We start from the raw sequence: 14181 nt of genomic DNA on the forward strand, positions 1-14181 counted from the left end.
ATATATAATTTGCATACTCTTGTACATAAATGTGTAGAAGTATGCGTTATTATGATTGTTTAATATTAATTCATATATTTATGATGATTCCTTTTATTTGGTTTTTGATGAGGTCAACTGTGATTTGGTTTTTTAGAATATGCAACTTTGAGTTTTATTTTGAAGAATATTTTTGCATTGTGCTTTAGTTTTTTCAAAATTGTTTTTTTTTTTTTTTTTGGTTTTTATTTGTTGATATGTGCTTACTATTTTATTTTGTGGTTAATTATTGTTTATATGTTATACAATCCAAAACGGTTTTCATAATTTGTTATTTGTAAATAATTTTGTATTATTTGGGCTTCCTTTAGATGTTCATTTAATAATATTCAGTCTATATAAACATACATTTATACATTTATGCTAAAGGCTCGAACAAAAACTAAAGAATATGAAGCATTTTTTTTTCAGTTCTGCTAAAACCTTCACCAAAACTGGTTTAAAACTGCCAAAAAAAATTAAAAAAATTCGTAAATGCCAACTCATAAACACGTCCTAATTGTGTAAGTTACAAATAAAAATGTATCATCGGCTAGCCGAAGAGTTAATACCCTTACAAAGTCATACAAATAATGCATTCAATAATTTTTCTATGTTTATATTTAATACAATTTTGTAAAACAAGAAATAAATCCAAGTCAAATTTTGTTTTATTGTAATTAAAATCTATTAGAATTTAGAATTTGTTTTAAAATATGCATTATATAATTTTTAAGAATTACATGTGGGTGCTATAAAATTATCCACTAGGAAAACATGCTCAGTGAAACGATTTGTATCGGATAATAATAAACTAAGGCCATATCTGGACAATAGAATTTTTGAATTGTGCTCTGCAAAGGGTATTAAAGGAAAACTGTTGTTGGGTTGTATGTAGTTTGTGAGTGTGCCTGTTTTTATAGCTTTTGTTGTTATGTAAATCTATCAAAAATTAATTGTATTACTTTATTTTCACAAGATTTTGGTATTAGCTGGTATTACTTAAATTTTTCATTCTTTCATATGTAGAATTATTATTTTTATTGTATTTTGTTTTTGTATTCTATTTACTGTATTTGTGTGTGTGTAGGTAGTTAAATATCATTTTGAATTTATTTGTTTGTTAACACATTCCTCTTGACGAGTTTTATTCATTGCTTTTGATTTTGGTTTTGTTTTTGAAGTTTTCTAGTACAACATTTCATATATTTGTATTTATGTTTTTGTTTCGTCTTTAGTATGATTTTCGTTTATTGATTTCATTGTTTAACATTTGCGTATGTATATTTGTATGTATTTTGTATATAGATATATATTTGTATATATAGAAAACCAACTATTTACATACACATAAGTATTTAAAATACATATAAGTTGCTAAATGTTGAATTATATGATAGATAAGTATACACATACATATACTTAAATAGCATGGTGTCGTTCAGGTCATTAAATTGTGGTATAAGGTATGTAATTCACAAATTTTTAGAGCCCTCAATTAAACAATAACATCATTATACATATATTATTTTTGTGGCTTCTGAGCAAAATGTATTGTTCATAACATTTGTTTAATACTGATTTCAATATGTTTTTTTCATCGTACTTAAGAGCGTGTTTTTCTTTTGCATTTAAATATTTGAGTTAGATATTCTTCAGTATTATAATAATGTCGTGCGATTATCATTTAATGCATATATTATCATCATTTCTTTGTTTTTTTTTTGCAGTTTATGAACTGCTAGAAAATATTCATTTTATTGTTAACAACTTCATATTTTGTGTTTCATTCAAAGTTTTTGGTTTCTTTTTTAAAGCAATGCCAAGCATGTTTTTAAATCAACAATTACTTTTTATAGTGTTCTTTTTTTCACGTCACAAGCGAGTGCACAGTGTCCAAAGTATGAACAACATGCAAATGAAAAATTGTGTTTGCAACAGTACGCTTGGCATGCGCATTTTTTACACCTGCACCGATATATAAAATTTTGTGTATAAAGCAAACATAGGAATACAAATTCGAGATGAGTACGAATACTTGTGAGTTAGTGAGTGTACGACTGTACCACATCCTCAGGCAGTATGTTCTTTTATCTTTTTTCAGGAGCTTTAATGCTTGTGTATCAAAATATCAATAAATGAACTACGTGTTTGTGTTTCTAAAGTTTTCTTTCTACTTCTCTCTTGAACACAATTGTTGTGAATTAAATTATAGTATAAGGGTGTTTTTTGTGTGTGAGTTGTGACATACAAATGTTCAACTTAGTCCATTGGAAAACATTTAAAACTGCTTAAAATCGATGAGTTTGGCTAAACTCTATTCAGGATACGACAACTACACATACATACAATACATACATAACTATTTAAAAGTTATTACATATAATGTATATTGGTTGACGCGCAAAATGAATTACTACTGCAGCTGACAAAGCGGCTACACATACAAAAAACAAAAAACGTGGCAAAGCGTTTACAAAATTACGAAACTACTTTACAGTTACGAATACTGAATATTGAATACTGAATACTGTATACCGAATATATACTGAATATAGGCCAAATACCAGGCATGCTTCAACTAAGCTTCCTTCTGTCAACATGCTCTGGTACGTTGATGCTTATCGAAATCAACCTGCTAAACTTCAAATCTTAAACTAACCACTGTGCGGATGCGATTCACTCGACGCCAGATGGCGCTGCTCCTCACTGACGGCCTGGCGAGCCGCCTCGCATTGCGCACAATGCTTCTCCAGAAACTTCATGGACAAGTGGAACGTATACCGGTGCCGGGTACAACGCCTTTACATCTTATACTCGACGATCTTGTTGGGATTAAGGAACTGCTCCCGCTGCGCAGCATCCAAATGGGCCACAGTACGCGTCAGTGCTGATCCAGAACCCGAACCGGAGCTCTTATGCTTATTTGAGCCATCAGCTCCACTGACGCTTCCTCCACTAACTGCTCCAACTCCACCACCGCTTGTGCGTCCTGAATCGGTGCCGATCGGTTGATAAACGCCTTCCGCACTGACCACGCCCACATTGACGCCAGCAACGACCGGCTGTTGCAGATAGCCCGAGTATTGTGGAGGCAGCTGGTAGCTGGCCGGCGGCTGCTGTGAGATGACACGCGGCTGCTCTGTATGCGCAATCGGATACTGCTGCTGGTGCGCATAATCCTGGCTACTGCCCCCGCCGCCAACCACAGCAGCAGCAACGCCGCCACTAGGACCACCTCCACCCATGCGCGAACCCGAATCGTCGTTGAGACCCTCGCCCATTTCGCCATCCCGATTGTGGCGTCCCCGGATGCAGAGCTTGGTGAAGAGCCAGACGCGTCCGCGATAGAGCAGATAGCAGCAGAAGTGAACGAAGAACGTAAAGATGATGGCGCACGCCGTTACAATGATGGCTTTGCCCGGCTTGGTCCAGTCCATCATCGGATAGATGGCAGTTTGGTTTTTCCTGAAAAAAATGCAAATCCAAATTTACTTTTGCTTTTTCCAACAGCTTGTTGCCAGATCCGACTCACCTGTCTGTGCCGCCGGCTAAGAAATAGATGCCCGTGAATATGGCATATGCGAGGCCAATGCCAGTGGTAAAGTAGGCATGGCTCATCTTTATTGGATGTCCCACAATAGCAAGATCGATGAGCATTATAATCGAATTCAGCACATGCACCATAATGTTGAGGGCATCAATCTTGTGATGGTCTTTGGGAAAGACATTTTGGAATTAAATAGTGGAATAAGAGTCAAAAATAATGTCAAAATCATTACAATCTCCACTGAACTTAATTTAATTAATTAAATTTACATAATCAACAAACTACACTTCCAATATATTTCGATATTCACCAAAAATTTGTCAGCTCAACATTTTATTCTTAAAAAACGAATGGAACACGTTTCAAATCGTAAATAATAATATAATTTATTTTGTAATACAAATGGTAAAGAAAAGCTATAAGGGGCATTTTTATGCTGCGGATATATTATTATGCTGTCGGAGAGAGTTAGTTACATTGACTTGGCAATATAATACAGTAAACTATTAAAGATACGATAATTCAAATGAAAGCATCATTAATTCTATGAGGAAGCTACAAGAAGCACAATGATTATATTTTTGATAAATATAAATGTATTTGATTTAGAAATCCATTGAAAAAGACATGTTTACAATTATGTTTGATTTATAAATTTTGATTGCAAAAGAAAAAAACGAAAATTTGTATACTGCTTAATTTAGATAACTAGAAATATATGGCTAGTAAAACGAGGACGCATCGCGAATAAGTTTCCTGTTGGAAGAGGAGAGCAGATCAGAGGACATTATTATGTCATCCATACTGGTGAGATAAATGTAGCAGGCCAAGAAATCGATCAGCAAAACAACCGAGCACAATGGAATATCCAAGACTGGCCGCATACTCTGCAAATGGCCGTGAAGAACTTGTGCCTGGAAGATCATCACAGGGCACATGACCACCACCATCAAGCCATGAATAATGCCAGCTGGCGTATCGCAATCGTCGCAATTGTATTGATGTACAACAATAAAGCAGGAGGTCACCACAACGACGACAATGAACCATGTAGCAATGTAGAGCAGGGGCGAACACTGTGGTGGCAGCCACAGTCCCAGCAGAATATAGAGGCACATTAGTGCCAATACTTCGACTGCCCAGACAAGATCATCGCCATCCTGGGCGCCCAGCAGGCAGGCATGGCCCAAGGCCAGGAGCAAAGCAATGGAGCAGCAGCAAATCCAGTTCACTGGAAACATACGACGTAGTTTAAGGACATTCACATAGACATTGAAGCTGATTAGGCCAAGTATGAAGAGCACCATGGCAGTCACTCTGCTGGCATCGTCAACTTCATCGCGCAATTCACCAACAATTAGGAGCAACAGAATGGAGACAATCACGAATGCGAGGGCAACTCCAAATACCTGCAGAGAGTAGCTGTATTTGCGGAGCGCCTTTAGGACACTTGGCGAATCGCTCATCAAATTCCAGATTGTTCCGGTTGTTTGTCGATGTGTTTCACTGATCACCAATTTTTTGAGAGCTGTAACTGTAACTGTCAGTCAGTGACTGTCACTGACATTCCCATTTATTCGGATGGGGAAAATGGAAACAAATGGGAACTCTATTTGTGTTTGACAAGCAACATGTATAGTCATATGAGATCTTTGTCAGCACCAGAGCTATATGTGCGGTCCACGGAAACTCTGACAAAAACCACAAATCTGACTCCAAATGACGCCAACTATTCGTATAGTTCTGGAGTTGGGCCCAGCACGGATAGTCGCCAACAGGTGAAAGCACAGCCAGAACATTCGCCTGACCGTGAGAAACGAAAGTTCATTCTGCATCGACCATGCCGGATTGCCTTTCTGTCCTACGTGTATGTGCTGCTGGGTAGCCAAGTGTTTCTATCGGCACTACAGTGGTTGGGCTCCACCTACCGCTGGCGACCGCATCTCAATACAGCCGAGCGTAGCCTCTACATGCTGCTGCTGTTCCTGACCTGGTTGAATTTGTCGCTGGCATTCTTCGGATTTCGTCGTTTGCAAATCAGCCATCCCTTCAATTGGATCGTGTTTGTTTGCATGTTCGAGAGTTTGACACTGCTCGTGATGTGTTTGTGCCTAAGGGAATTGGACCTGGCCTGGTATTTTATACTGATCGCGATCAGCGTAATTCTTCTCTATACTCCACTCGGACTTTGGATTCCCCCAAAGTTGACGGCTAACATCTGGATATTGATACTAATGGCGATGTCTGTGCTAATCACCACAATGGTGTCCCTTGTCAGTGGCGTCTGCATGCGTTTCTATATGCTGATGACAGCGTGTTTGATTTTCTTTGGACCCTGGACCACATACAATGCCTTCAAATTGCACTCGGTGGCAGAAGACATGACTTGTAGATTCAAGTACTTGGAACATGCCGCCAAAATGTTTATTACTTATGGCTGTACTGTCGGTGGTCTGGTGATAGTCAGTCGCATAGCCATCGAAACTATCGAGTCTGAGAACTGCAAGAGTCGCATCTTTTGCAACACTTTAGGCGTTACTTAATCAATTCTTACTATCCTATATCCAATAAATAAAATTGTAAATAATAATGATTGCCTGTTGTTTTTTTTATTCGTATTCTTTATCATTTACTGTTCTATGCTCTGTCCCTCGTATACCTCCCACCTAAGACCTAAGACCTAAGACCGTCGGACCGGATGAACACTTAGATACCAGATACTATAGAAGACAGAGTTATTATTTATTTCAGATCAAGTGTGTGTAACCCACACTTTGCGGGGACAGGCAAATAGAAAACTATGAAATTGTAAGAATAATTCACAATTCACAATAATAACTTTATTATTTTTTAAAATTTTGGAGCGATCAGATAAGAAACAATTTTGTATGACATACTTCCTCGCAGCTGCCGGGTCTTATAAGTCCAAAGTCGATAATCTTGTATATCTATATGGTATATTTTGAATGTAATAGTATTTTGATATACAAAAATACAGTTCGAAATATTTTAGTACATTTCGGTGCAAACGTGTATCTGGCTCTGGTTACTGTACAGCACACTCGATAATAGCTTTCTTACTTGTTTGTTCTTGTTATTCTTCTGATTCTGAGTATGAGTGATTCACTCATATCGCGCTAACTTACCCGGATTGTGCACAAGCAGCCAGTAGCACATAGTAACGATGAACGCATATACTGTAGCACAGGTGTAGAGAACCCAGTAGAGATGATGCAGTCGACTCTTCTTCGCTTGTCGGACAATTTCAAAATCCTCGCGTTCGACCATCATTCCCTGGGTCACTATCCAAGCGGCTAACCACGCCTGCACCGTGCAGAAGAGCAGGCCCCAGTGGGTCAAATATATCCACCACTTGGCATAGTGGTGCTCGAAATGCTCCTCAGTCCGGCCAATGTCTAGCAGGGAGCACACCAATGCCGCCAGGCATGTTATGGCCGTTATCCAGCGATAGAATAGGTAAACAATTCGAACCTGCGTATTGCGTTGCCACTACAGATGTCAAAGGAAAAAATTAAAAATTTCGAGTGAATCATTTATTTAGCTTGTTCATTGTAACTTATATCTTAACTACTCGGCAAATGCGTGTACACAGAAAAAATCAAGCTCAAAGCGGTTTAAATATCTGGAAAATGCCAAATTGTCTAAACCAAAGTAAGAAATTATGTTACATGATTTTTATATCCAATACCCGTAGGTTAGAAGGATATTATTATAATATGTTATTGTGCCTGCAGGAAATACATATATGTATTGTATGTATATAACAGATATAAGGAGGCATCCACGACCTTATAAATTATATATGTATGTATTCTTGATTTTTTCGAAAGCACTTCTTATTTTTGCACACAGTAATTTAAAAAAGAACTAAAAATTGTTTAAGTTTTTAAATTACTGAATACTATCCACCACGCGATTTTAATCGTATTCAATTAAACTGATTTGTTTAATTCTAATTACGGGCCTCAGACCACAGAAAGGATGTTTCGTTATATCTTTAGCATAAATGTTATATCAGAAAAGCTTGAAAACTTTTAATACAATATTTCATTTGTAAAAACTATTGCCTCCTTTTTGTATAAATACTTTAAGATAAAATATCAAATAGTAATGATGTACTGTAAAGTATACACACCATTTAATCGCCATATTTACTGTATTTTGAATTGAAATTCGCTTAACATAAACAATACATAAAAACAATATTGATAAAAACCATAGATGACAATATACATTAGCTATATCTTCTTCTCATTATTATTTGACTGTTCAGAATCGATAGGTTGTTTCAATTAACGGTCTATTTTTAGTTCGTTTTTTGAGGAAAGATTTTCTACAATGCATTGCAATGTTAGGGAGCACAAAATTGCTTCTAAATTAAATAAGGGATATTTAGGGTTCTCATTGGAGTACAGTGTAATTTTGAGCTTACCTGGCATAGATAGAAGTTGTGGCGATGCACATGATCCGGAGTAAACTCCGGAAAGCAACTGTTCCACAATTTGCTAACCATCATTCTCTGATTTCCCAGGCAGCTGCTGGCGTTGTTGGCAAACTGATTGAATCCCTCGCAGCTGTCGTGCGATGGATATTGGTAGGACTGATAGGCTTGCTGTTGTTGCGATTGATGTCCTGGCAGATGCAGATGTTGCTGTTGGTGTTGCTGATGTGGCTGTTGGCTATGGTATTGCTGTTGTTGCTGCTGCTGTTGATTATAATGTTGCTGATGTTGTTGCTGCTGCTGCTGCTGTTGTTGGTAGTGATGATAGCGATGTTGTTCCGCTTCGCGATGCGACTGATTGCCGCTGCCGGTTTCACTGTTGGCCCCTCCGCCTCCTCCTCCTCCTGCACCAGCACCTGCTCCTGTTCCTCCTCCGCCAGCAGCTGTGGCTGCTGCTGCTCCTGCTCCGGCTGCTCCGCCGTGCTCCGTTTGATATTCGTGTTGCGGCGGCGTTTTGTGGCTGTGTCTGCTTCCGCCGCCGCCGCTGCTGCTGCCGCTGTAAGGGCGTAGAAAATCGGGCAGATCAAGATCAAGTATGTGCGCCAGCTGTGCCTCCTCGTCGTCGTCGTCGTCGTACTCTGGATGATGGTTGCTGTTGTACTGCAGAAAGCGTACGTCCTCAAGGCTTTCGCAGTCCGTGGATAGCAATGCCGTTGGCAGGCACTCCTCAAGCAGATCGTCCTCGTCTTCGGTGGTGCTAGCAAGGCCCGGCAGATAGCCGTAGTTGTCGTAGGCGTCGTATCGCCGGCGTGGCGTTGCCTTATAGCGATAGCCGCCAGTTTGTAGCTCCTCTTCCGCTGCTGCTGCCGCCGCTGCTGCTGCTGCTGCTGTGACCGCTGTGAACTCCCGAAAATGTTCGGCCGCTGAGGTTGTTGCTGCAACTGCTGCTGCGGCTGTGGCTGTTGCTGCTGCTGTTGCAGTGGCTGTTCCTGTGCTGATTGCAGCAGGAGTCCGGCTGTTGCTGGCACTGCTATTGAAATAGTAGTCGGTGGCTACACTGGGCGCCGGTGGTGGAGGTGGCAACACTGGTGCCGGCAGAGCTGGTAGATAGCCAGGTGAGCTGCCCGCCGATGTTGCTAGCAGCGGAGTTGGCGATGTGTCAAAGTTAATCAGCGCTGCTGCCGGATAACCGCCACCGCTGTATCCCAGTCGATACGGATATGGTGCGCCGCCGCTGCTGCTGCTGCCAATGTAGATGTGCGCCGAGGTGGAGGGCAGATGGTACCAGCTGGTTAGATTGCTGCCGCCCAGACCGAAACCCAGGCCCAAGCCCAAGCCTAGCCCCAGCCCGCTGCTGCTGCTGCTGCCGCGACTGAAGTAATAGCTGTACTGTTGCTGCTGCTGTTGCAGTTGCTGGCTATGTTGGTGGTGGTGCTGTTGCTGCTGGTGTTGTTGCTGCAGCAGGGGCAGATAATCGTAGTGATTGCTAGTAGGCAGCCAGCGATGACGCGAGCCCGGAGTGGTGCTCAGACGCTCGTAGTATTGACGCTGATGGTAGAGAAATTGTTGCTGCTGTTGGGCTAGCTGCTGTTGTTGCTGTTGCTGCTGCAACTCACGCTCGAGCCGTTGCAGCAGCAGTTGTTGCTGCAGTTGTTGGATCTGCAATTGCTGCTGCTGTTGGGCGAGCAATTGCTGCTGCACTTGCTGCTGTTGCTGTCGCTGCAACTGCAGCTGTTGTTGCGTCTGCTGTGTCTGTTGTTGAGCTAATTGCTGCTGTTGTTGTTGTTGCTGTTGGCCACTAATTGGCTCCGGTCTAAAGTATAACTGCGCGTAATCCAATGTGAAGGCGTTGCTGTTTACTTTGCTTTTACTTCGCGCCTACCACTTAACAAGTGTTCTTGCGGTTACAGTTGCTCCTGTTTCTTCTGTTGTGGATGCGCCCGAGCCTGCTGCTGCTGCTGTTGTTGTTGTTGTTGACTTTACAATTACTGCTGACGCTGAAAGTAGAGCAAGTGAGAAATGCGCTTTGAGTTGAGTACTTTTCACATGTCGCGACATCTTGCCACATGCCTATTAGGACACTAATTAGACAAGCATTAAGAATACGCCCTGTGGATCTCAATTGCTGCTGGGTTGGCTTAAGGGCGCAGTCAAGTAAATATCCACCAAGTGACTCTTCTACGGACTCAAATAGACAACATTTCCCTTTGGCATCTAATTGAATTTCTGCTTTGAAGCGTAGTAAATGAAATCACAAGTCAAGCTTTTGACTCCTCTGAAAGCGTCTGCAATTCGTGTTCTCAGTAGTGAATGAACTGAGACTAGTTGAACTTGAACAATAACCAGGCATAAGAAGCTTTACATTATCCACATCAAGTTGCTTACCTTAGTTAGAACAAGATTTGAAGTCCAAAATCATATTTATTCATTTCCCATATCAAGAGTCTACCATTTCCCCTATGTAGGTAGTTGCATTTCATAGTTAAATTTATTCAAATTGAGTTATCTGGCTTTTCAATTAACTTGGAATAAATACACTGTATTATTAATTTACGATTGCAGTGCCATTAGTTTTGCAATAAAAGTTAAATTAAAGTCAATTATTTTAATACACTTCTACATAAAAATAAATATCTTTCGATTATCCATTAGAATGATATTTAATATTTTGGCATGAGGAAGTAGATTATTCAATGTGGCTGCTTCAAATAAATAGAAAGAGGCTATTGCAAACCGTTTTGGCCCACTTTGCTCATTGGATTGTCCAATGGAGCACCTAATGATTTGTGTGTCTCATTTACCAGCAGCAAATAAACAAACAAACTTAAATGCTAAACTAAATGGTGCAACAACAAGCTGGGCAAACACAAGCGTCAAAAACAACTACAACTACAACGGCAATGACACCAGGCAACAATGCGGCTACGACAATAACAACAACAACAACAAAGGCAACATCAGCAACAACGGCAATAAAATCAGATCAAATTGAAACGCGCGTGCAGCGGCGAAGGCTCAAATGGTGGCTAGCAACTTCCGGTGCGGCCATTTTGTTTGGTTGGTCGCTTGAATTGGGGTTCGGTTTAGTTGAGTCGAGTTGAGTTTGTGCTTTGGGCTGAGTTGGTTGAGTTGTCTGCATAAAACAGGCGAAGTGCTGTGCGCAAGAGTCTGACAAAGAGGAATGGGCAGAAGGCATAAAAATTCAGAGTGAGCCAGAGAAGAGGAGAGCAGGAAGAAAGCGGAGAACTAAATGCATTTTGGTTGTGTGTGTGTGTGTGTGTGTGTGTATGAGTGTTTCTGTGCGTGTGAATATTAGTATGCTGGTGTGTGCGTGTCTTTTGACGTCAGCAGCAATGGGACTGTTGTTGTTGATGTTGTTGTTGGTGTTATTGCTGCTGTTTACACAGCTGCGACGAGGGCCGCATTTGTTGTTATTACTGGCTGGTTCCTGGCTCTTTGGCCGCTTCTGCTGCGTCTGGCTCTGCTTCTGCTTTTGCTTCTTCTTCGACTGGTTGTTGCAACATTTACATTGGCAATTTGCTTGAATAACACTCACACTCAGTCACCAGCAAACAGCACGAAGTTTCAAGCTACCTAAAGACTGTAAAGCCTTTACCAACAGTCTCTTTCACATACATAAAGACATTCTCAAACACATTTAGACACACATACACACACACGCAGTGTGGTGCTTACATGCACACTTCCGGCCACAAATTCTGTGCTTGGCTCAAACCCAACACTTTCCTTTTTTTGCTCAATTTTCGCGCACTCTTTGTGATCCATGAAATGGAGGATAACTATGCCATAAGTTATGTTCTCACTGGTCCCAACTTGATTCAGTTGTTCGAGAGTTGTGAGAATGACTAGTTTAATTTAAGCTAAAGCAAGCAACGAATGGTTGGGCTAGTTTAAACTTGATTTACAATATTGAAAAAAATACTTTGCCTTTAAAACCGTGTCATTGCTATTAAAAATGTATCCTGAGTGATTCGATTTCATTGAATGCATTAGATTCACAATAAATAAATGAATTAATACATTGTATAATTAGATATAGAGTATTTGATATTCGCTCTAGAAATATGACAAATGTACATAAATTTGGTGCCCATAGTTTTTTCTTTATATTGCTTTGAGTTTTCCCTTAGCTTGAAAAACTTCGTTTAACTTTAAGCTTCAACTTTTCGTTTTTATCATTTTTACTCTTTTCTGTTTGCATCAAACACAAAAACAAAAAAAAAACGAACTTGACAAGGAAATGTAAAAAATTAGAAGCTTGCAGCATATTTAAACAAAAGTTTGTTAACTTTCTGCGGGGAGAAAGGGTCTGGTTTGAAAATTGCCTGAAATGGGGCGCTTATTTATAGCCACTTGGCAGGCATGCAGAAATTTTCATAATCGTTTGTGCAACGGTAATTAAGAGCATGCAGCACGTAGCATTTGCAACTCGTAAAATCCACGAATAATTCGTTATGCTGGCAGTTGTTTCAATTGATATTAAAATAGATACTTGATGGCACATTGTGGCAACAGAGTGAGAGCGATTCCAAGTAGGAAGCTTTGTGAACCATTAAATGCGTCATAAATTCAGTGAAGTGGCTAACGGCAGACACACACACACATGAAGACACACAAAGTTATATGTGGCGTATGAGCGATATTTAATGAAGTCGCACAAGGTAGTGGCAACTGCGTTTGCGACAGAGACTGCGACTGCGTCTACTGTGATTGTGACTGCAGACGCTGATGACGACAATGGTAACGAGAACTCGGGAAGTCCATAATCCCAACGACAACAATAATGCTAATTTAATTACAAAAGCATGTCTCAGCATGTCCGCGCCACACCGCACAGCACAGCACAGCACAACAGCTATCCAAGCTCTCATGTATGGGTACAACTGTACTTTCCGCTTGGGCATATCCTTAATACGTTCAAACAGAATTTGTTCAAGTCTCCTCGGGCTCTTGGCTGCTTGGTGCTGGCACGCTTTTGCTTCTGCTTTTGATTCTGTTTCTGCTTCTGCCTCGCACAAAAGAAAATGCACATCTCTACCGAGTAAAATTTCAAGCCGAAATTATTGAGAAACGCTTGGAGAAAAATGCTTTTCTGTAAGTTGAAATTGTATAAATGCAACTTATTTTATAAGTATGAATAATAGTAAACCTAGAAAAACAAGTAAGACAGCTACAGTCAAATTTGCTCGACTGTGAGATTCCCGCTAGCTATTTTATTGAAAGCAAAAAAGTGAGGTATTATTCTTAAAATATACTAAAATACCACGAAAATATTAAAATATACCAAATGGCGTATTTAGTATATTGACAGTATTATATTCGAAATATACTATATAGTACAAAATATACCAGATTATCAGCCAAAGCAGCTAAGATCTGTAGAATGTTGCCTTTTCTTCCTACACAAAAGTATTTCTTAAATAACTTCTACAACTTTTATATGATCGTAACTTTTCATGAATTATAAATACTTTTATTGTTTCCAACTTTAACAGAGCTTGTTATTCGGTTTTATTCGATTTACGGTGCCAAAAGTGTTTGTGGCCAAAATTTTAAGCAAACTTGGCGAAAAAATTTTAGCTCTATAGACTTTCAGATCCAGTGATCAAAGATCTTATGGTCAGACATATAGGTGGTCATGGCTATATCGTCTCGGCTGCTGATCAATATATACTTTATAGGGTCGGAGATGTCTCCTTCTGTCTGTTACATATATTTCCTGGAGGCACAAAGTTATACTACCCTAATCTATCCTAGGGGTAGCGGATATAATATGAAGAATAAAGTTATAAGTTATTTGGCATTATACGATTATACAAAACTTAGTAATTAATCTGAAGTTTATATGGCATATATTAGCAAATAATCAAGTGAGTGTATTATGATGCAAAAAAGAATTGACTCAGTTCAATATAAACGGACAAACTTTATTTATTGTTACAATTATTTTTAACGCACTAAATTTAAAAAGAACGTAAGAAAGTTTGTAGTTGGTGTCAACTGTGGCTAAATCGAACATGTGTGCGGAAAATTCGGGATTTTTCGCTGAGTAAACGTCTTAAGTAACACGTTGAGCTGAGTGTGTACAAGTGTCAGTCAGATTAACACACATACAATCACACGAACACAC

General features: G+C 39.7%; 3 protein-coding genes across 3 annotated transcripts; 1 reads left to right on the forward strand and 2 right to left on the reverse strand.

The window, feature by feature from the left end:
• Positions 1–1693: 1693 nt before the first annotated feature.
• LOC117563551 (uncharacterized) lies at positions 1694–11816 on the reverse strand. Its single transcript, XM_052002178.1, has 6 exons — positions 11727–11816; positions 11374–11538; positions 8022–9908; positions 6715–7078; positions 3554–3734; positions 1694–3486 (listed from the first exon to the last, which is right to left on the reverse strand). The coding sequence occupies exons 1-6, from the start codon at positions 11814–11816 to the stop codon at positions 2823–2825; spliced, it is 3351 nt and encodes a 1116-aa protein (XP_051858138.1). The 3' UTR covers positions 1694–2822.
• LOC127565227 (uncharacterized) lies at positions 4186–5128 on the reverse strand. The gene has a single exon (XM_052002781.1). The coding sequence runs from the start codon at positions 5032–5034 to the stop codon at positions 4291–4293; it is 744 nt and encodes a 247-aa protein (XP_051858741.1). The 5' UTR covers positions 5035–5128; the 3' UTR covers positions 4186–4290.
• On the forward strand, positions 5065–6126 carry LOC127565226 (uncharacterized). The gene has a single exon (XM_052002780.1). It carries the CDS (start codon positions 5065–5067, stop codon positions 6109–6111), a length of 1047 nt encoding a protein of 348 aa, XP_051858740.1. The 3' UTR covers positions 6112–6126.
• Positions 11817–14181: the final 2365 nt, after the last annotated feature.

Source organism: Drosophila albomicans, chromosome 2L (genome assembly GCF_009650485.2).
Source record: "Drosophila albomicans strain 15112-1751.03 chromosome 2L, ASM965048v2, whole genome shotgun sequence".
Classification (NCBI taxonomy): Eukaryota; Metazoa; Arthropoda; class Insecta; order Diptera; family Drosophilidae; genus Drosophila; species Drosophila albomicans.

Bases quoted from the DNA above. Each gene is read 5' to 3' on its own strand.
- LOC127565227 (XM_052002781.1), bottom strand. From the start codon at position 5,034: ATGAGCGATTCGCCAAGTGTCCTAAAGGCGCTCCGCAAATACAGCTAC.
- LOC127565226 (XM_052002780.1), top strand. From the start codon at position 5,065: ATGTGTTTCACTGATCACCAATTTTTTGAGAGCTGTAACTGTAACTGT.
- LOC117563551 (XM_052002178.1), bottom strand. From the start codon at position 11,816: ATGGATCACAAAGAGTGCGCGAAAATTGAGCAAAAAAAGGAAAGTGTT. The intron at 9,909-11,373 runs GTCAAAAGACAC...GTTAAGTGGTAG, and splicing joins ACAGTCCCATTGCTGCTGAC to GCGCGAAGTAAAAGCAAAGT. The intron at 7,079-8,021 runs GTAAGCTCAAAA...TGACATCTGTAG, and splicing joins ACAACTTCTATCTATGCCAG to TGGCAACGCAATACGCAGGT.